Source organism: Ambystoma mexicanum, chromosome 6q (genome assembly GCF_040938575.1).
Source record: "Ambystoma mexicanum isolate Mex_15411 chromosome 6q, UKY_AmexF1_1, whole genome shotgun sequence".
NCBI lineage: Eukaryota > Metazoa > Chordata > Amphibia > Caudata > Ambystomatidae > Ambystoma > Ambystoma mexicanum.
The window spans coordinates 751,361,723-751,383,912 of record NC_090937.1 but is presented as its reverse complement, the minus strand read 5'-3'; the positions used below and the strand labels follow the sequence as shown (position 1 = coordinate 751,383,912).

Genomic DNA, 22,190 nt, shown 5'->3' with positions numbered 1-22,190 from the left:
TCCCGAGTGACAGCGGTCAGTACAGGGGATTTTCTCTCGCTGTGCTGCAACCTGACCTGTATAATCTTTAAAGTCTTGTATTTTTGTGTCATGAAAATAAGATACAAAATAAAACACCACATATATTTTAACGTTTGTTTTGATTTTTTTAAATGAATCCAGTGTGTCACCATTCAAGGATGGACGTCAGACATCTGTGCTCCGAATGGGTGAAGGTCTGGTCGCTGTGAAGCAGGGTGGTCACTATCTATCTAAGCTAACATAACATATTCTCGATAATGCATGCACTAAATAACACTTGTTCAAAGTCTTTCAGTAGGTTATGTCTCTATAAAAGTCACACATATATCTATACTAACAATTACCATTGGATTATACAGGCCTTAGGGTCTTGACCACTATAATACACCGGTTGAAGTGTGGGTCTGTGCTCACAAGAATCTCCTGTATGTGGCATTTGTTATTGATAAGCAACGATATACTATCATTGATATAAAGGCGATATACTATATATTGATATAAAGGCGGTTCGCGCTGGTGGATGCGCGCTGGCATGGGGGGCTGTGAGGGGCGTGAAAGGCCAAGGTGCCAAACTACATGTACACTTCAAAAGGTGTCCCACGCCAAGGGGCCATCGGTCACATGGCCTCCTCAGACCCCGTGTCTCCAGCCAGGCCTCCCCTTGAAGCAGGCCGCCCCCCTGCAATCCACATAAGTGTGTCTCCATTCAGCATTTTTCCTGTGCCTTATCTGCACGCCCCAGGGCCATCCATCCCACCCCCCTGTATCAAAGGCGGTTCGCGCTGGTGGATGCGCGCTGGCATGGGGGGCTGTGACGGGCGCAAACGGCCAAGGTGCCAAACTACATGTACACTTCAAAATGTGTCCCACGCCAAGGGGCCATTGTTCACATGGTCTCCTCAGACCCCGTGTCTCCAGCCAGGCCTCCCCTTGAAGCAGGCCGCCCCCCTGCAATCCACATAAGTGTGTCTCCATTCAGCAGTCTTCCTGTGCTTTATCTGCACGCTGCAGGCCCATCCATCCCACCCCCCTGTATCAAAGGCGGTTCGCGCCGGTGGATGCGAGCTGGCATGGGGGGCTATCGGGGGCGCGAAAGGCCAAGGTGCCAAACTACATGTACACTTCAAAAGGTGTCCCACGCCAAGGGGCCATCGGTCACATGGCCTCCTCAGACCCCGTGTCTCCAGCCAGGCCTCCCCTTGAAGCAGGCCGCCCCCCTAATACCACAACATACATACGTCATTCATTCACAAACACACCCCAGTTTCTAATACTTTAAAAACCACTCGATATGTCTCATGAGAACATCTTTGTGCTTTGCAAGTCCACTCCTGAACGTGCTACCTGGGAACCACTGAGATCTATGCTAATCTGCTCGTTGTCGTGCTATCCGTGAACTTCTGTGACCGCTTCAAGCATACCCATCAGTGTGCTACCTGTGGCCATCCACCTATTCTCGCGCAACATACTGCTCTGCTTTCTGAATCCAACTGTTTGTTGGTCAAGGTAAGGCCATGTATCTTGGTCATATTTTGCAGATTTTTAAATTTCTATCTATTTGCGAGTAGAGTACCCAATAGTGCTATGTTCATTGGTCTCATTGCTATTGACTTGAATTTCCATTGCTATGCTATCAATAGATCTATTTATTTTCATCTGTGTCAATTGTCATCGAATTGCATCCTTCGGGGGTCCAGTCTATGATGTAAGCATGTTTCCTTCTCGTGCAATACAGAACATCCAAGGGATGCGTCACATGTTCAGTTTTTAGTCACATCATTTATACATTTCTGCAACTTATGCAAATACTAAGCCGCACATAATGAACTGGTATAGTTCCTGCGACCAAAACAAACCTTGCATTGATCACTGTATGATTCATTTACTTTTGTATCAAATCTTTATTCTTGAAGATTGTATAATAATGTCGATATTTACTTTTCAGATTTATCAACAATGCCTGCCTGTTCGATTAGCGGTTGCTCTTCGAAGACCCATGCGAAATCTGAAGGCACTACAATGCATGTATTCCCGAAAACTGTTGATCGAATAAAAGAATGGGTCAGACATTGCGGATATCCACTGGATGAGCTGGAAAGTAGAGTCCAACAAGTCTTACAGGACAAGAGGGGTGATCGATACCGCATCTGCAGCCGGCATTTTTCCTTGGACATGTACACAACATCTTGGGTAACAAAGAAGAATAAACGGCGAACGACACGAAAATTGCTCAAACGCTATTCCCACTCTATTCGTCCACATTCCGCCACCGGTGAGTCAAGTGTCCGGATTTAGCTTTAGGCCTTGCGGTAGTGTGTAGGTATCCGAACTGATTAATTGATATTGTAGGTGTTTTATCCCTTGTAATAATTTCGATAGTGATATGATTGTATAGTTTTTTGAATAATGACATTTACCAATATATTCTTTTTCGATTTCATAACCCACAAACGCAATGTATATATATGGGAACAGGGAACTGTGCTGTATTGAGCATTTTACAAGTATTCTGTCACCTTACATGGCTATTTTTAATATTGGCATTTCATTATCAATCATTAATTTACCTTTACAACTTCTTGACTATCCCTTCAATCTGAAGCAAGAACATTCTACATCCTTGACGTGGTCGCAGTTATCAACCACTTCTAGCGCGTATCAGGTAATCTTACTAGGCTAATCCGCTACAGACCTGTTTTATGCATGTCAAGTAATATTTTTATTTTATTGTGTAATCATTTTACCGAATGTTTGGTTAGTGCTTTCCAATTGATATACACCTTAGTTATCGTCCACTGGTGTTTGTTTTCGGTTATAATTAGTGTTATCCATACTAGTGCAAGTACTGTCTTTCAGGGAGATGCTGAAGCGTCCGCCACATCTACAACATTTCTAGATGTTCTTCAACAGCAGGAGGTATGGATACTGACGGCTCCATCGAGCGTCATCATCAGAGCTGGAATTCTTGTCGTTTGATTGTTCTACACAATGTTTCATTCGTGGTTAGCCATTGATATGTACCTGTGTTGTCGACCCCAGGTGTGTGTTATGTTTTCACTATTGTAATCCTCACTAATGCAAGTACTGTGTTTCAGGCAGTTGATGGAGCGTCAACCCCTGCACTTGATGCAGAGCCTGACATTCAAGTAATTCCAGGGGAAGTGGAAGCGGGACCATGCGTATACGAATCGGCGCAACAGCTTTCGGAAGTGCGCACTACATTTGCAACATCCATAGATATTCTTCAGCAGCACGAGGTATGGATAATGACAGCTCCATCATGCGTGATCATATAACGTGATTCCATTTGCTATACTTTCTTCCCTATTAACGCAAGTGCTGTGTTTCAGGGAGACGACGAAGCTTCCACTACAATCACAACATCCAATTTAGATGATGCAGATGTAAATAAATCGGAGAAATAAGTCGATGAAATGTGATCATATTTAGATTTTCCTTGATTCTTTTGGACAATGCATCATTTGCGGTTATCTCTTTATATGTACCTGTGCGTTCGACCCCAAGTGTGTGTTATGTTTCCAATATTGAAAACCATACTAATCCAAGTACTGTGTTTCAGGGAGACGACGGAGCTTCCACCACAATCACAGCTCATTTAGATGATGCAGATGTAAAGGAATCGTTGAAATAAGTCGATGAAATGTGATCATATTTGGATTTTCCTTGATTCTTTTGGACAATGCATCATTTGTGGTTATCTCTTTATATGTACCTGTGCTGTCGACCCCAAGTGTGTGTTGTGTTTCCAATATTGAAAAGCATACTAATGCAAGTACTGTGTTTCAGGGAGATGCGGATGCCTCCTCTCCAATACAACCATTCATGGCAGTCCATGCAGAGCCAGAGGTATGGATACTGACAGTTCCATCGAAATAGATCATCACTGGTCGAATACTTGTCCTTTGATTGTTGCACACAATGTTTAAATCGTGTTTGGCTATTGAGATGTACCTGTGTGTTCGTCCTCACGTGTGTTTTATGCTAACAATATTTTGATACATAGTAATGAAAGTACTATGTTTCAGGGAGACGATGGAGCCTCATTCCGTGCTGTCTATGCGGATACAGAAAATATAGTCGTTGCAGCGCAAGAGGAAACGAGGACATGCGGAAACGAATCGGAGCTACAGCGTGCAGATGTTGAAGGTTGAGTCAAAAAAGTTGCAAAGAAAAAAAACAAAAAAAGTTTAGTTACAAACAGTTCATAACTTTAAAAAAATGTTTGTGCTGGGGACTATTTTATGTTTTTTTCCAGTCAATTCTACTACACTCCATCTTGTGTTTAAACTGAACATCCCTTTTCCAATCTCTCCTCCAGTTACCCGTGGGTGTCAGAACTATACACACACAGACAGTGAAGCGAATGAGAGATGTGGCTTGCCAGACCGTGTACACTATGGAGGAACTATTAATTGAGGCGAGGCGTGTTCAGGCTCGAGATGCTCATGTCCAATGGCCAGAACATGAATTAACTGCGTTTGGAGACTACGGCAAAGTTGCATTGGACCATAGCTACAGTGCGACCGCACCACCACAAGAAGATGTTATTGAATGTATTGAAGATAGCTCTGAAGTAGTTGCAGATCAATTTACACAATCTACACCCGCCAAAAATTTGCCACCAAAAAACCTGTCGACATTGTTGTGTTCTCCCATCAATGTTGAAGTAATAGATTTCAAAATGACAGAGAATGAACCAGCCGCAGCATCCATAGACACATCAGAACTTGATATCAGCGATATTACTTTCCAATGTGTTGAAATCTCCACAACGTCACAGGCCGAAACAACGTTGACGCAGGATGACAGTCTAATGAAGGAGAGCAAATACATTGTATTCGACAGTTGTTTGATGGAAATTATAAGTATGCTCTAATGTGTGCATTCCATTAGAGGGAAAGTATGTGGGAAGCCATTGATTAATGTGACTCGTCAAATAAAAGGCAGTAACGTCAAAATTAATGCCGCCTGTAGATTAAATCATAGGTTCTCATGGTCTGCACAACCGATGCTGGGGAAACTGCCAGCATTCAATCTACTGTGTGCAGCTGCATCACTTTTTAGTGGCTCCAGTTTTAGAAAGTTAGAGGCTTTCTTTCAGTTTGTGGGACTCCATTTCATTTCTAAAGCGCTGTACTGCATATACCAACGTGATTATCTGTTTCCGGCCATTAGTGATGCTTGGAAAATTGAACAATTGTCTCTAGCAAGTACATTCGAAGGCAAACGATTCAGGCTAGCCGGCGATGGACAGTGCGACAGTCCTGGAGTTTCTGCCAAGTACTGCACCTACCACTTTCAGGACATGGATAGTAAGATAATTGTGAGTTCGGTGGTCGTGCAGGTAACACAATGTACATCGTCAGTGGCAATGGAGAAACTAGGATTTATAAAATCAGTGGAATGTCTACAATCAAGGGGAATGCACATCAACCTCATAGCCACGGAAAGACACATTTCAATTGCCAAGACAATGAGAGAGCAGTTTCCACATATTAAACATCAATTTGACGTATGGCATCTTGCTAAATCAATCAATAAGAAAATCTCGGCTGCAGGGAAAAAAAAAGGTTTTGAAAGTATTTTGCAGTGGTCACATTCTATCACCAACCATCTTTGGTGGAGCTCAAAAACTTGTGAGGGGTCAGTGGAAATACTACTTGAAAAATGGCGGTCACTGATGCACCACTGTACCAACGTTCACCGCTGGACAGCAAATGAACATTTCCGCCAATGTGAACAATGGCCCTTTGTCCCCAGAGGAGGCACAGAAGAAGAAGTGGTTGATTCCATCTTCACCGACACACAAAGCCATTGAGAAGATTGTTTTCGACAAAACTGTATCAAGAGATTTGAGAGGACTGACAGAATTCTGTCACACAGGAGATTTGGAGATGTTCCACAATATATGCCTAAAGTACAGGCCAAAGCGCTTGCATTTTAGCTTTCGGGGCATGAAACATCGCACTCTACTAGCGGTCTTGGCCCATAACAGCAATGTCGGACGTGAACAATCTAGGACTAGGGGTAAAGTAAGGATGCCTCGCTACACTAAGGTGTTTTCAAAACGAAGTAAGCATTGGGTGATCAAACCAGTCTATGATGAAATGCAGTTCGACTTTGTGAAAGGCCTTATTGTTGCTGTGTTAGAGAAGCACAGATATGGAATTTTGGACGTTTCTGTGCAGAGCAGTGATCCATTGCCACCGAACATTGCGACTGTGCCATGCCCACCCGAAGCACAGCTGATTGTGAAGTACAAATCCCGGTTTAAATAATTGCAATACGATTGTCTTTTTGTAAATAAATGTTATTGTACAGAGGACCTGTAAACCTAACCCCTACCTTCACCATCATGGGTGGCGAACAAGCTGGGTGTCATCTTTGAATTCTCTCTATTCACCTCACATATGTGTATGTATATATTTTTCTCATGTCTCATCTCATGTAAATGTAAATGCTGCACACTGTTAACGGAGGGGAGGCTTGTGTATTGCAAATAATAAAACAAACAATAAATCTCACTTTTAACTTAACTCCTGTGGTACTTTATACTTTCCCTGACCTTCTGCAAAAAATTAAATGTCTCAATTTGGGCTGCAAAGTTTGCAGACAACGGGGACAAAATTGGGGCAATTAGAACGCGCCAGCCAAGCGGGCCGTGGCATTTGGGAGAGAAGCCAGTTCGCATTTGCACATTGAGGCGCACTACATAGACGGATTCTAAACTTCAAGTTCTCACAGATGCCTATACTACGTGATGTTGCAAATAAAGAATGCGAAGGACAGCGCCCAGATGAGGCCCACAAGTCGCACTGGAAGTATAAGGGTCTATTGTTTTTTTACCTTGAGACAGGGACTATGCCGAAAGAACTACATTTGAAGGGAGTGCGCAATAACGTAAGAGACGATAAGGCAGAAAATTCAGAAACTAGACCGAGTTTCATTTTAGTTCAGTATACGAAAAATCGTTGTCAAGAGCACGGTCCGTTTTACAGACTGCATTAGAAAGAGACACAATGGAAATTTCAAATATAATGTAAGTAAATCTTTACACGCTTTTATACCGGAATGAAGATTTAATGAATGGATGCATGAATAAATTAATAGCTAGGAAAAGCAAGTAAAACGTATTCGTAGTGGGCACATGGGCATGCAGGTCCACTGGTCTCACCGATCTCGGTCCTTGGCCCAGCCACTTTTCCCTGCACTGCCTACCTGCACTACGGGACTGTCTCTGTATCCTTCAGCCCCTTCTCCCGGCATTTACCTTGCACTTGCCACCAGCTGGCCCTATTATTTAATTTGTATTCAACTAACCATGTACAGCCTTTCCCCATGCGCGATCAGAAAGACACCTGGCCTAGTAGGATCGTTGTCTGTCTGCCCTTGTTCCCCACCTGCCTCGTCACGCCTAGAAACACTTGAGTATAGGCGCGTTACAAATGCCATATCATATATCATATCATTCCTCACGCATGTAGACTAACTGTCGTTTATCATTGTGTGTTTGCCTCGATTTATCTCGTTACTTTTCGCATTGATTTTAGAGACGAACATACTCCATTGAACTATCCTTGCAAGCAAATAGTTTCTGATCGGCCGTAATAAATAAAATGAGTAATATTAATGAAGTTCGGCTAGCGAGACTAATTATAATTTTTTTGTTTTCATAACAGGTATTTGATCCCATTCTGCCACTGCCATCTGTTTGAGACACCGGTGGATGGATTCTTCAGCAGACACCTGCAGCTTTGTGTCAACAACTGGAGCACGATCACCATATTATGGGACGATCGCCAAGGGCCCACATGCCCTTACGCTGTACTAGTGGCTAGAAGCAACATATCAACCTTTAGGCTGGACTAGTGCCTAGTTGATGGAACAGCCTTGCGGTTCACCGTGCTTCCAAAGTGATTCTTTTTACGAAAATGAACACCCTGTGTACCATAAAGGAACAGCGCGTGACTCGAGATGAAACGGAACAGTTATTGCGGATACAGATAAAAGAAAATAAATGGCTTTCGGAGTTCATATGGCAATTGCTGAATATTCTCTAAACATTGAATGTCAAATAAATGTACTTTACCAAATGTACCGTGTTGCTGTTTCATTTTAAAGTACAGTTTCATATTCCGAATTGTGGCGCGCTGTGTTGTGAGTTGATCTGTCTTGGTTTCCGGGTTCTGTGTGGAGTCGCGCAGAAGACGACTGGGCGCGTTTGCCTACGCAGCACAGTAACGTCGCGGAGAGAGGCGGGGAATATGAATGTTTTGATAATGTCAGGCTCAGGGGCGGGGGAATTGATTTAGTGCCGCAAAAGCAGGTCAGCCAGGGCGATGGGGGAAAAGATAGGATTATCAGAAAATGGCGGCTCCCTGGTGCTTGTTTTCGCGTGCGTTTAATGGACGAAAACTCGGGTAAGGTCCATAGGAAAGTTTTCTAAAATCGAGCCACTTAGGCTTAAAAAAAACATGGCCGACCCGTAGGGACAATAAACATTTTTACTAGACCATGCCTTTAAACAAGAAACATCCTACCAGACCTCAGACTGAGTCTTTCTCAATCCTGACCTGCAAATAACTGAAGCTTTGGCACCTATTTGTGCAGCACTTCTTCCAAGTGAATGATGTAACCCAATATTGGCTTCCGGTGTTTGTCACGGTTGGTATTCTCAGGTTGGTTGTTATGCATCGTCTCATTATGTAAAGAGGTTTCATAGCTGGCTGCTTATGTTTCATGTAAGTTTTCTTCCCTAAGGAAGACCTAACTGCATAGTTTCTCGTTCATTTAGGCTGATACTTGGAAGTAATGTTTTTTGAGGGAAACTCAGCCGAAACACATAATTTTGTGTAGATGAGGGTGTGGGGGGGTTCGCGGTGGCCTTGACAGAAGAGTCTTATGGAAAAACTGGGATGATTTGTTGTCATTCAAAATGTGGGGTACTGCTTGATCTCATTGGAGGAATTGGGTCTGGCAATCACTGCTGTTATCTCAGTGTTTCATGTAAGTTTAACAGTTAGATAAAGACAAAAGATTAAATAAGACATAACACAACACGAGGGGCAACTAACGATTTTAACATTGCAAACATATCTAAGCGCCTTGATGCCTTGGGGCCTTTGTCCGCGCTTTACAAGTACCTCATACATACATAAAGCAATTAAAAATGGCATATCAACTAGACTTACGAGAGCCATATGGCTGTTTTTTGTGCCTGGGGGATTTCCCATGCAGCCCTGGTCACTCTCGGTGCTTTCTTAGATCTGTGCGTATAATTCAAAGCTGTGTTAAATAAACTCTATCTTCTTTCCCACATTGCAATTATTATTTGAAAAGCACCACTAGGATTTCCCAAAAGGTTTCCTCCAGGGCTGTTGTATCCTGTTTGGAGAACCACTGTTTGGTATTTGTGGATTTACCCTGGTGCACGTCCATCAAATAATCGCTCTGAATCGCCCATAATGTGTCGTTTTGCTTGTAATAATTAATTGGTCAAAATAATATGTATTCTATGTCACGACTCGGAGGCTCCGATTATGCTCAGTTCTACTCTTTACTTCTCGAGCAGCCAGCAATAAAACTGAACAACAAACTGACAATGAACTACATAGACCAAAATAGCATGAGTGAATCTTTAGTTTGTGCTTCATAGGTTTATTCCTTCCCTCTAGTCCAATCACGTTCCACAGTCCACCATCAACTTCCTTCATTCCTCCTCTTTCTTTGCTGCTTGAGCAGCTGAGTTAAGTGACATTTTCAATGTCTTTATTTATGTGCGATTGTGATTATATAGGTTATTAAAGACTGAAAGTGTGTAAAAAGTGCAGTGCGACATCGGACGCGCGGCGCTGATACTGTCTGGTGGAGCTTATCCACATTGTGGAACGCAACGAACAAAAGCTCTGGTGTTCTAAGCCTCGGTAGGAGGCAGTGCTGCACGGAAGTTTACGCCGGGCACGAAGGGACCTCAGAGGTTCTGGCGCCATTGTGAACTTCCGTGGGCATAGTGTAAGGAGCATTTAATGCGAGCTGAGGATCGCAGAGGACAATTTTAACTAATTGAGAGAGCGGAGAGCTCTTATAGCAATTATACATTCCACAGATCACGGAGGAACACATTTGGCAGAATGCCATTTAGTGGCCACAAGAGCACACAGCAGCATCAACTGCAACAGGTGCAGGGGGAGACAGACTGGCACAGTCCCAAGAAAAACTGCAAAACAAATAATTGCCCCAAAGAGGAGGTGAGGCTCTATATATTCTGACAGGCCCAGTCCCAAGCAATGCCGGGAAAGTTGAAATTAGACCCGCCTAGCTACAAAGAAAAAGGGTATTGACGGGGGCAGCCCAAAATAACTGCATAAAGACAAGGCACACGGCACAGCAGCTATGGAGTAGATACTCTGAGGAAGACTCAGAAGGCCAACACGTGAGTAGCATGAGGATGAGTCGGGCAGTACAGAGAGTACTGAGTGCCAGCAGGGGCCCCAGGAGATAGGATGAGGGCATTATGGAAGACTTGGTGACTTTCACTCTGGGCATGGCGGAACTGAGGAAAGCATGCAGAGGGACAAAGTGGGCAGAAAAAAGAAAACCCATTCAGGCTCGTAGCACCCATGCCCTCACCCCCCTGGTTCGCCACGTAAGAATAAGGGTGCCAAAAGAAAGGTGAGGTCAGGAGCAAGATATGACGATGATGGCTCAGAGGACACCTCTGATGATGACTGCATGAGCAGCGAAGAGTCGGACGAGCACAGTTCGACAGAATCGCGAACCACCTCCTCGAGTGAAGATCGAGAGCCCAGGCTCAAGAGAGGCAAACCTGCTAATGAGGAGCCTCGGGGTGACGAGTTCGACCCAGATGCTTTGGTACACCCAAGGTCATCAGAATGGGACTCCCCAGAGAGTATTACAGCCTACTTGAAAAAGCGACTTGGAGCCTCACTGAGTAAAGGGACAGGAGCAAAATGAGGGCGGAATGCCCCAGACCAAGAGTGCCAGACGGGGTGGCAGAGACACCTGAAATCGATGAGCGGATATTAACCTTCATGGGGAGCTATGGCAGGGATGTCAAAGGCATAGACCATTCATGGAGATCCCGCCAGGACAAATTACTGAACGTGGTTGGACAGATCACGAGAATATAGCAGCTAGCAGAGGAGGCTAAGCAAACGAAAGAGGCTATTGACCCAGAGATGCTTTCCGGGTGGGCCCAGAGGGCAATATGTGTTCTGGGAAAGGCGAATAGCTCGATAGCCACAGAGAGAAGATTGATTTTAATTAAAATAGACTTTAAAGCTAGAAGAGCTGGCACCATTTGAAATGGCAGCAGCAGCCAAAGACAAATTATTTGGGGAGACTTTCATAAAAGACATGGAGAAGTTTGTCAGCACTTAAGCCTCTAGGGACAAGGCACAGGCCTCCCTCAAGAACATTTTCGGGAAAACATTTTTAGATAAGGGTGGCAGAGGCAACGGCCGCTCGGCCAGCTGGTACCCATATCACAGGTCCTCCCAGTTATAGAACACAGTGGAGAGAGAGCAGGAAGACCAACGGGCCAATCCTTTCTTCCCTTCCAGAGGCAGAGGTTGGAGAGGCAGCGACAGGCAGCAACAGCAAAATGGCACAGGTGAGAAGAAAAGGTGCGCTAGCAGAAGCGTTAGAAGCTGGATGCATCCAGTGGGAGGGAGAGTGGCGCTGCACCCGCAAAGTTAGTTAGAAATATCCTCAGACCCGGTGGTTCTGCAAACGGTTCAGGGTTTCCGCTTGGATTTCTGGCAAGAACCAATACAAGAATTCCCACCCAAACAGATAAGGTTCAACAGAGAAGACGAAGTACTACTAGACAAAGAGGTAGAACAGCTGGAAATAAAAAAGCCAATCAGTCCGGCCAGAGGAGACCAAAAGGGATTTGTAAGCAACTTGTTTTTAGTGAAGGGCAAACACAAAGTCAGGCCAGTGATAAACCTCAGAGCACTGAATTTGTTCTTGGTATACAGACGATGGAAGAAATCCATCTACTGAGGGACATTCTACAGAAAGGAGACTGGCTAGTGAGGATAGATCTCAGGGATGCTTACCTGACGATACCGATCCATCAGAGTCGGAGGAGGCTATTGCAGTTTCTCTGGAAGGGACAGAAATGGGAATTCACAAGCTTACTTTTCGGTCTAGCTTCAGCCCTTGGTGCTTCACCAAACTGATGAAGCCGGTGGTGGGGGCACCTCAGAGAACAGGGAATCAGATTAATTATATACCTGGACGATATATCCATAATGTGCCAAGACAAGGAAATGATAGTGGAACAGGTCAAGATAGCGACATAATTGTTGCAGCGGCTAGGATTTCTGATCAACTGGGAGCAATCGGAATTGGATCCGGCCCCGTCAATGGAATTCTTGGGTTTCATTCTGGAAACAGTGCAAGGCACCCTCAGTCTACACTTAGAGAATGTGAACTCTATCAAAAGAGAGATAAAGAATATGATGACAAGGGATATGATTTCCCTGAGAGAGATAGCCAGACTAGTAGGCCGACTGTCCTCTTCGATTCTGTTTTTCCAGGCCCTCTGCATTACAGGACATTGCAACGGTTGAAGATGGAACATATCGGGAAGGGATTATCCTACGAACAGAGGGTACCCATTTCTCAGGAAGCAAGAACAGAGCTAGAATGGTGGTATCGCCACGGTTTCATGTGTTCATATCCCTGCAAAAATATTGCTATACAAAAATATCGCCATATTTTTTATGGTGATATTAAGCCATGGAACCTAAGGGGGACACCCCCGCAACCCCTGGTCCCGATAACCCCCATACATTTTCCGCACTAATATTGCCTATGGCCTTATCCCACGACCATATATATATATGTTGATGGGCTTAATATTACCTGATACCATCACCACATGGAAGCTTGGAATGGCAGGGCTAAATTTGGCACCTCTCTGGACCTGGTAATAGAGGTGGACGCCAGCTGCTGGGGCTGGGGAGACTGGTGCGGTGACCTGTCGACCTGGGGGAGATGGTCGAGCGAGGAACTAGACCTCCATATCAACTGTCTTGAACTGTTAGCAGGATCCTTTGTAGTCCGTTGTTGGACTTGGGAAGGAGCGAGATGCGCCATCGTGCTCAAGATGTACATCGTCTCAGCAGTCGGGTACATAAACCAACTGGGAGGGACGAGATCCAGAATGCTGGCGTAGATGGCCGAGGACTTTTGGCACTTATGTCTCCAGAGAGGAGTCCACGTAATGGCGGAACAACCTGCCGGGGGACCAGAACCAGACTGCAGACTGGAACTCGAGACTCTTGAGAGACTTAGCGATTGCCAGCTGGAGGAATCGGTCTTCCAGGAGATCATGCGTCAGACAGACCTGTTTGTTTCGAGGCTGAACAAGATCATCTCCAGGTTTGGGGACAAGTGGCGGAATACACATTCTCACCGTTTGCCATGATAGCATGAACTGTGGCACAGGTCAGGAGACTGGGAGCGACAGTGATTTTATTGACACCTGACTGGAGGGGGTCAAGCTTGGTTCCCAGACCTACTTGAAATGTCTTACAACATTCCAATTCTACTGCCACACAGACGGGACATTGTGCTGGGCCCGTCAGTAGAACATCACCCACTGGTTCAATCAGGGAACTTGTACCTGATAGCATGGGCGATTGCAGGAGATCCTGGGCCCAGCCGTGTCTTTTGGGAACAACTCAAGAATTCGTCAGGAATTCGTCAGGGGACCAGGAAGGCTTACAGAGTGGCATTGCTCAAATGAAGTAATAGGTGCATGGAGAGGGAAGTGCATCCTGTACGAAGAGATGTGATTCACATAGTGAATTCTTTGGCTGGTCAAGCGGCAGAAGCCAAGGCATATAGAACAATTAATACTTACTGATCGGCGATATCGGCCGGTCATGAATATGTAAAAGGGAAACCTGTGGGGGAACACCCCTTGATTTGCAGATTACTGAAGGGAGTTGGATGTATGAGACCACTGACTCCGAAATATTCCCGCCTCTGGGACGTGAGTGTGGTGTTGAGAATGTTCGAGTCCTGGCAGGACAATGAAAATCTATCCAGGAAATCGCTCTGGGCAAAATTGACTACGTTATTGTGTTTAATTTCTTGTAAGAGAGTGTCAGAGGTCAGAGCTTTGGAAGTGGACAAAGTCCTTTTCGGCCACAGGGGTTATATTTTATATAGAAAAGAGGACGAAGACGGGTATTAGACGGGTATTAGAACCGTAGAGTATGTGGCTTTCCCAGGAAGACCCAAAGTGTGCACGGTTAGGCATACAAGGCCATGGCAGAACAAGTCAGGCTGCTAATAGCGCTGAAGAAGCTGTTTAAGCCGGTGGGGTCAGCCACGTTAGCAAGATGGGTCAGATGGTGCATGGGCTAAGTGGGCATTGACTTGGGTCAGTTCGGAGCTCACTCGACTAGAGGGGCAATGGCATCTATGGCCTATAAGCTAGGAGCACGCCTAGAGGATATTTTGAAGGCGGTAGACTGATCAAATGAAACTACTTTTGAGAATTTTTATTTTAGATCAGATAGCTTCATTGGTGGTAAGTAAGCTTTAAACTAGCATAATCAGAGCCTCCGAGTCTTGACACAGAATACATATTTTCAACACCTTTTTTAGAGAAAGTCATGATTCTATTAAAGACTCGGAGGCAAAGGATTATTCCACCCATTCAATCGCTAGAAAATGGTATGAAGATGTTTATCAATGTATTGGTGATGATACTGAACATGTCACGTATTATTATATGCGATTGCCCACCCACCCAGGAATAGTCGTTTCATTGATGTTATATATATTTTGACAGGGGCAGAGACTAAACCAGCGGCTTCATGAAGAGTGATCAATGTGTTGGAAAGAGATAAGGCGTCTCTGGTTGGGGTGCAAGTTTTCAGTTGTCCATCAGCTGCAGAAAGAGTAGGAATGAAGGAAGTGGATGGTGATTATGGTGGGCTGTGGAACGTGATTGACTAGAGGGATCGTGTGAAGGAATAAACCTATGGAGCACAAACTACAGATTCACTCATGTTATCTTGGTCTATGTAGTTCATTGTCAGTTTGTTGTAAATGCAGTTTTATTGTTAGCTTCTCGAGAAGTAAAGAGTAGAACTGAGTATAATCCTTTGCCTCTGGGTCTTTAATAGAATCATGACTTTCTATAACGAATGTGTTAAATCTGTATTAAGCGAACTTCAGAAAGTTTAAATTGTCACTTCTGGTGAGCCTGACAACGATTAAAAACTTCGGTAAGCACATATCTTAGTCTTTTGTTGGCTTATGAAACGACTTTTCCTATTGAGTGGCTATAGTTGAGGGCGAGGGCCGGACGTTGCAAGTGAATAGGCGCAGTGTTGCAATGATGGCCCGTGCATTGTTTGGGGTGCAGCACCTTTTTCGGGCAGTGGGTGAAGAGGGGGGCTCTTCACGGACTCGGATACAGTTCAGTGGATACACGAAGCACTTCATTCCCAGTACTGCCACTCGAGCGTATTTTACGAGCTCGGAAACTCATTATGTTTAAATGAGATGGAAAAATATGATCATGCTTGGTTGATCAGTAATCGACTGCCGGCTGACGTTGGGGCGCGTGCACTTCTGGAGCATCATTATGCTTTTATGATGTTATTTTTTGTAATTTATACACCTCTCCCTTTTTTCTGGCTGCGTCACGTGTTTGGGCGAGATTTATCTGTCCCATTACTGTCGTCCCAGCACGGCGACTGTGGCCCGTTTCACAGGGCCGGGAACAGAGCTCCATTGAAATGTCATCCTGCTTTGTGACTCGTGCTGTGTCTCTAAAATGAACCGCTGTGAGTCTCTCATAATGGAAACATTTTGCAACCCATCCCACTATGATAGACACCTACTGTAAATCGGGCTGACTGCATCAGGCAACAGTACAGGTTTGCAAAGACGGGGGATTGGTGTCCTGCAGCGCTCTCTATACAAAGCCTTTAGCAAACAGCCACAGAAGAAATGGGGATTTGGCTCTGCTCTTTTCCGCCAAGGGAAATACGCAGCTGACGTGAATGAAACGCGCAATGACAAAGCCAATCTCTTTGGATGTTGTAGTGGCATTTGCCTAGTTTGCATTCCAAAGAATGATGTGCTGTCCTGACTCCTGGGCCTTCCTCAGGGCATCGGGCCTCCATATGCCACACCTGTCAATCAATAGAGACAGCTGAGCAGCTGGATTGACAAAAGAAATATAACTATATTTCATATTTGAGGGCATCATGAAAGTCAAAGGTGGGGAGGAAAGAAAACACCACTCTGAGGTAAATTCCAATAAGAGGTTCGTCAGAAGTTGGCAACAGAGTAGGTGCTAACCAGAGCAAAATATTGACTGACTGGATTTGTGTGGCACAGATTTTTATATGGAAAGCGCATGAGTGAAGAAGCGTGAAACCTGGAAGCAAAGATTGGCTGTAGAATATTTGGTAAGGCTATATCTAATATCTGACTAGTGTGGGAAATTTGCATGGCGGGCATTCCATTTGAGAGCGGAAAAGGAGCTCTGTGCTATCATGACCTGCTGTGAGCACAGAGCATGAGTGATGTTAGGCTGTGGATGAAGGACCGACTGCTGGGTTGATGCTTGGGAGCTACTGGGCTTGAAGGATAGCTCATGGGCAATGTGCTGGTCTTGGAAGCAAGACAACACTGAGCAGCATGGGTTCGATATCTGGTCTGCGCTTAGACGCTGAATACAAGCCTCTGAGAGTGTTGTGTGAATGATGCATGAAGCAGATGAAGATGGAGCCATCTGGCATGATGTGCACTTACCTGCAACTGAAGAGTGCATTCCTTTTGTACTTCCGTTTGTGGCTTACCTTACTGCAAAATTTTGCAGGCAGAGTGGGGTCTCTGATGGAGGGAAACATGATGGTTAATTGGCGAAATGGTGAGAACCTTACATTGGGCCTCATTACGAGGTGGGCGGTAAGGTATTACCGGCACCGGTAATCCCTTACCGCCCTACTACGAGTTCCCTTTGCGGGTTCTCCCTTAACGCCTGTTTTTTCCGGGCGTTAAGGACGGACCCGCAAAGGGACTCTGGTGCTAATAACGGTACCGCAATTTGTGGTACCGTTATTAGCTCCATCCCCATTCCCATTGAGCCCTATGGGGGCTCAAATGGGAAAGGGCCCTGGTGAATGGGGAATTACCGGTCCCGCCGACCCTGGAATGGACCCTTAATTGCTCCATTCACCAGGGTGGAGTCGGAACGAGTTTGGAGGCAGCCATGGCGCTAATAGCGTCATGGCTGCCTCCTACCTCGTAATGAGGCCCATTGGCTCTTTTTAGGTAAAGACACCCCACTTTTAATATCTGACAGGGTTTGAAAAGTGAAGCGCAGTGATTGGAACATTGTAGCAAGTGAATGATTTAAGCACCATCTCTATGGAATTGTCAAGCACGTGTGTAAGAAAACATAACACATTGTATCTCATGTCAAGGAAAATAGTGTTTTCAATCGGGTATTTCTTCTTTTTAGAGGTTTTACTTGCCAATTTTTTCTATATTAATCGGCGTGGCACAATTTCTTTTTGTGTAGTGCAGGTGTGTGTATCTGGACTCCTCAGAAGAAATGTCAATTTCTGTCTCTGTCCAAATTCGCAGAATACAATGGGGCACTCGTCACCTGACCCTTGGGCAATCTAGAAATCTGCTATTACGTCTTCCAGGAAATGTATCCCACTTCTTGCCAAAAAAATGAACCCGTTTATTCTCTGTAGGTCCTTCCTCCCTCTATATCCGCTGCTGCTTATAATATAATATGACAACTTTTCATCTGCCGATCCCAGTCGAGAGCCGGAGGATTTACAATGCATGACGACTTCAGGTCCCTTTTCAACAACCTCTTTGTGCTCATCGTTTGTATGTCATGTGCCACATACCTTTGTTGTTGGCCCAGCTACTCTGTCCAGACAGCGACCTGTAGTACAATTTGCATTGGGCATGTTTGTTCGAATGAGTCAATAGTCCGAATAAGTATTGGCAAAGCCAAAATAGGGAAAAAAGCCCTAAGAAATTCCATAGGAAAGATAATTATTCCTCGTTCTGATCTTCTTGCTACCAAGCGGCCTAGGAATCCACCCCCATACCACCCTGCTGCTGCCACCTGCATTAAGGTAAACCCTCTGGGCTGATCATGGGGGGGTTAGCCCATTTCGGATCTAACGCCGTCCAGAATTACACTTTATTTTTTAAACTTTGAAAAATGCACAGAATTGCGCTTTATTTGGGAAATTAAGAAAAATGCATTAAATAGTGCCCACACCGGCCTCTATCATCATGGCCGCTGCCTTTGTCTGCTGCGATGTTCGCTTCAACTGCCCTTCGCCAGGCTGCCTGTGATTGGTGTTTGCCCACATCTTCTGCACCAATCAGGCGAGCCGGCAGGCGAATGCCAGCCCGCCCCTAGGGCCTGCGAGGTAAGGCCCCTGTCTACTCCCTGTCCACTACCGAAACACGAAAGGGCGAGACGCCACAGGTTATCCAGACTCTGCCCTGCCTATTTGACTCTTGTCTGTGTGATGCTGCCGCCCTGCATCATGGGGTAGGCTACATGCAGGTTCCTACCTACTTGATTGTATCTGTGTGGTCCAGGCACCGACTCACTTGTCTCAATCTTTTGCACTTTACATATGATGTATGCCGCTGCATGTACCTCAATGACTGTAAGTACATTATGCGCTTCCGCTCTGTAACCCGAAGCACTGAAATTAAGCACAAGCGCCTAGATACCTCCGAGTTTTGCACGCTATACAAAATAAACAAACAAGCAATGCAGTGGAAATAGGCAATATATGATGTCATACAACTGGAGAAATTTTATTCTGGTTCATGATCAAAAATCCACCCTCAAGCGACATTCCCCTTCTCCCTTTCGTTCAAATATTTGTTTGTTTTATTAGCTAGCCTTTCCCACGACTTCAAAATGTTACTCGGAATCCCGTGTTACATGATGTTCAGGCTCCACAAAGCAGGGTTATCCTAGAAAGATGTTGTAGATGTACTGGCGATCATTTATGTATGTTTTCAGGATGTTTCTGAGCGCTTTTTCTTAGTTTGTGTTAGTTTGACCCTAACGGGTTTGCTGCTTCTTTAGCTGCATTCCATGTTATAGGACCCATAGACAGGCCTATACTTCTGAGGTTTTAACAGAGAACCTTTTGGGCAGATCCCTGCATTAGTCTCATCCGAGCGTCTTAAATCTTTTTGATTTAGCTGCAAAGGTGCACTCAATGAGCCAATCCACATATATTAAATCCGGACTACACGTGCTTGTGTCTTTGTTTGACTAAGCTGTGGCACAGAACCTGTGTTGTGCCTCCAGGCCCGCTCGCCTACCACTCCCCAGGCCTGTTTACTGCTAGGATGGCGCCTGCTGCTATCCCCTGTCCCAATGAAGGGTTACATCTGCTTTTCTACAGTCCTGGCACGGAGTCCCAGAATTGAAGCGCTTGAAATGCTTGCCGAATTCTGTTGGCACTTACCAGAGTCATTGACACATCTGGCCCTTGGAGTACTTTCATGGAGTTGCTGTCGGCCCCTTGCCACAACATCCTGGCCTCTAAAAGACAAGCTGTCCGTTTAGGGTCTGTTATCAGACTTGAGCAGGTGAGCTCTAGGCACTGAGAGTCTTCTGAACTTAAAATGCTCTCTCAACTTTAACGTTCCTTTGGAAAACATGGGGCTAGGACCTCATTGTAGAGGGTCACTCCAGATAAATGTTTATTTTAGTCGGAAAATGAGTTTTAAATGTTGGTTGCATCCTCAAGTGAGGGTCACTTGGGAGCTGTGTGTATGCATGCATGCATTTAGGTTTCTTGTATGTCAGTTAAAGCCAAGTGCATCCCCTTCCCTCCAGTGCCAGGCTGAGTACCTCGCCCCTTTGTTGCCCACCCTTTGCACAGATGGGGCTCAATCTTGGTGTGGAATGGGCAGAGTGGTGTGCCCTCGTCTCCATGCATTCCAAACTCGGCCACAGGGCGCCTCGTGTACATGCCTCTGTCCAATGCAGTTTCTCCAACACAATTATTCAATAGCCCTTGTGCCAGACCTTAGGTTCCTGGGTCTGGAAAATATCTGAGTCAGTCCCTTAGTAACCTATAGCGGGTGATCTCCTTGAACACCTGATATTTTGGTGCTCCAATAAGCCCCATCTGAACAGCGAAATGAAGGAGTGCACACCTGGCAATGCCTCCTAGCCCCCTTCCTCCGTCTCACTCATTTTAGCTCTAGGATTCATAGTTAAATGCATCCATCAGGAGAGAGGCAGACACTGTGGAAAGAGGGAGATGGTAGGTATTTCTGGGACCTCTCTGACCTCACTCTTCCCTCTAAAGTAAACACTAACTCAGGGTCGCCCCTTTTTCCTTTCCCTGCCCCCACTCTCCACAATTTCTCTTCCAAGCACAGAGCGTTCTCTAGTGCCTCTTAAGCTTGCTCCCATCACACTTGAGTCTGCTCCTCTTCCATTGCACCGCTTTGATGTAGCCTGCAGGTGTTCTGAAGCGCTATATAAGGAACCAACGTGCATACATACTACATATCCGCTCTTAGTGGCCTGCAGTAAATTACTTTATTATTGTATTTTTATTGGGGAGAGAAGATTTTACATGCACAAAAACCCATAGCGCTAAGGGAATGGTTCAAATAAGACATTCAAAAGTCTGGTAGAGAATGGACAACGCAAGAAGATTTATTTAAACCAGGTTTGCTAACCGAATAAACAGACCGCACCCAATTAGCCCACCGCCCAATCTAACCCAACCTAACTCGCTTTCCCCTTACATCTCCTCATGGTCTGGCCCCATCCATTTGACATTATGTCTGATTGATCTTTCCCACCCCTCCTGTCGTTACAATAACCCCAATTGTTCTTTTATGGTAGTCCGTCCTCTGTTTCTATCAGGATCCTCCTTCCCACGTGATTGTTTACTTCCTGGTCCGTCGCTCTGGTCTGATGATATTGGGTGTCCACCTCCTCGGGCAATGGGCGTAGGGCCACCGCTCTTCTAAAGTATTTCCGGCCATGAATAAGGTCCCATTGTTCTGTCCAGTCCAAACTAGCTACATCCAAGATGGTGGCCCAAGTGGCCGTCACCCAGTAACCCCAACGACTCCTAAACCACTGTCTCAGCAGTCCTACAGTCCATGCTTGTGCTTGGACCCCCCGTGACTGGGACAAGTATTATCAAAGCCAATAGGTGGGATATTCCCTAACCAATGTCATCTGAAACCAATTAAAAGAAAATAATAAACACTCAGCCATGTTCATACACAAATGACACACTGGGTGCATATAATGTCTAAAACTCCTTCCATTTCATAGTATCCCAAATCGTCATAACCCTCACTTCTCAAATCTTATCGCCAGGTTCTCTTCTTGGGGTCCATGATCGTTCACAGTTCATTATGCTTTTCATGCATATGAATGGATGCAATGAGTCTCTTGCCCGTTTTTCTCTCTGCAATGTTCTAAGTAGCCATGTTCTAGCAATAATGCCATGTCACCATCTAGGAACCTTCTGCAACTGGTGCGGATGTTGCGTCTTTCAGTAACCCACATACAATTAGTTTACAAAAGTACCACATTTTCTACGCAATGCCCAATATCTTTCGGCACTACTTTATACACCACGCTCTCTCCGGCAGACTATGAATTACGTTTAAAAATAAAAAATCCATACATCTTAAAGTCATATTATGCTTTCATGTTAATAAACATAGGTGTTTGAAATACTGTTGCTTAATGGATAATAGATTTACAAAGTTTTACTGTTTTTTTCCTTTTTCCAGACCAGGCCGATGGGAAGCAGTGGTCGGCTTGGAAGTTCATGCACAGATCTCATCCAACTCCAAGCTGTTTTCCCGTGCCCAGGTTCAGTTTGCAGCCCCTTCTAATTCTTCGGTTTCCTTTTTTGATGCCTCATTACCTGGAACCTTACCGGTAAGTTTGATTTCCATTTAATAGCGTTTAGAGGAAACTGTTTCAAGTTTGTTTTATAAAGTTGAAGTTTGCTCCGATCGAGCACTGTGTTGAAATGTTGTGAAGTGAAACATAAAATTCATCAGACCAGACACATTAATCTTGCAATAATTTGGGC

At 45.0% G+C, this 22,190-nt stretch overlaps 1 protein-coding gene across 1 annotated transcript in view; it reads left to right on the top strand.

The window, feature by feature from the left end:
* The window catches only part of GATB (glutamyl-tRNA amidotransferase subunit B), a 1,295,211-nt gene that overhangs the window by 74,531 nt on the left and 1,198,490 nt on the right, over positions 1-22,190 (top strand). Inside the window, exon 2 of the mRNA XM_069631274.1 lies at positions 21,883-22,033. Coding sequence (XP_069487375.1) covers positions 21,883-22,033 — 151 coding nt within the window. The remainder of the gene's footprint in view (positions 1-21,882; positions 22,034-22,190) is intronic.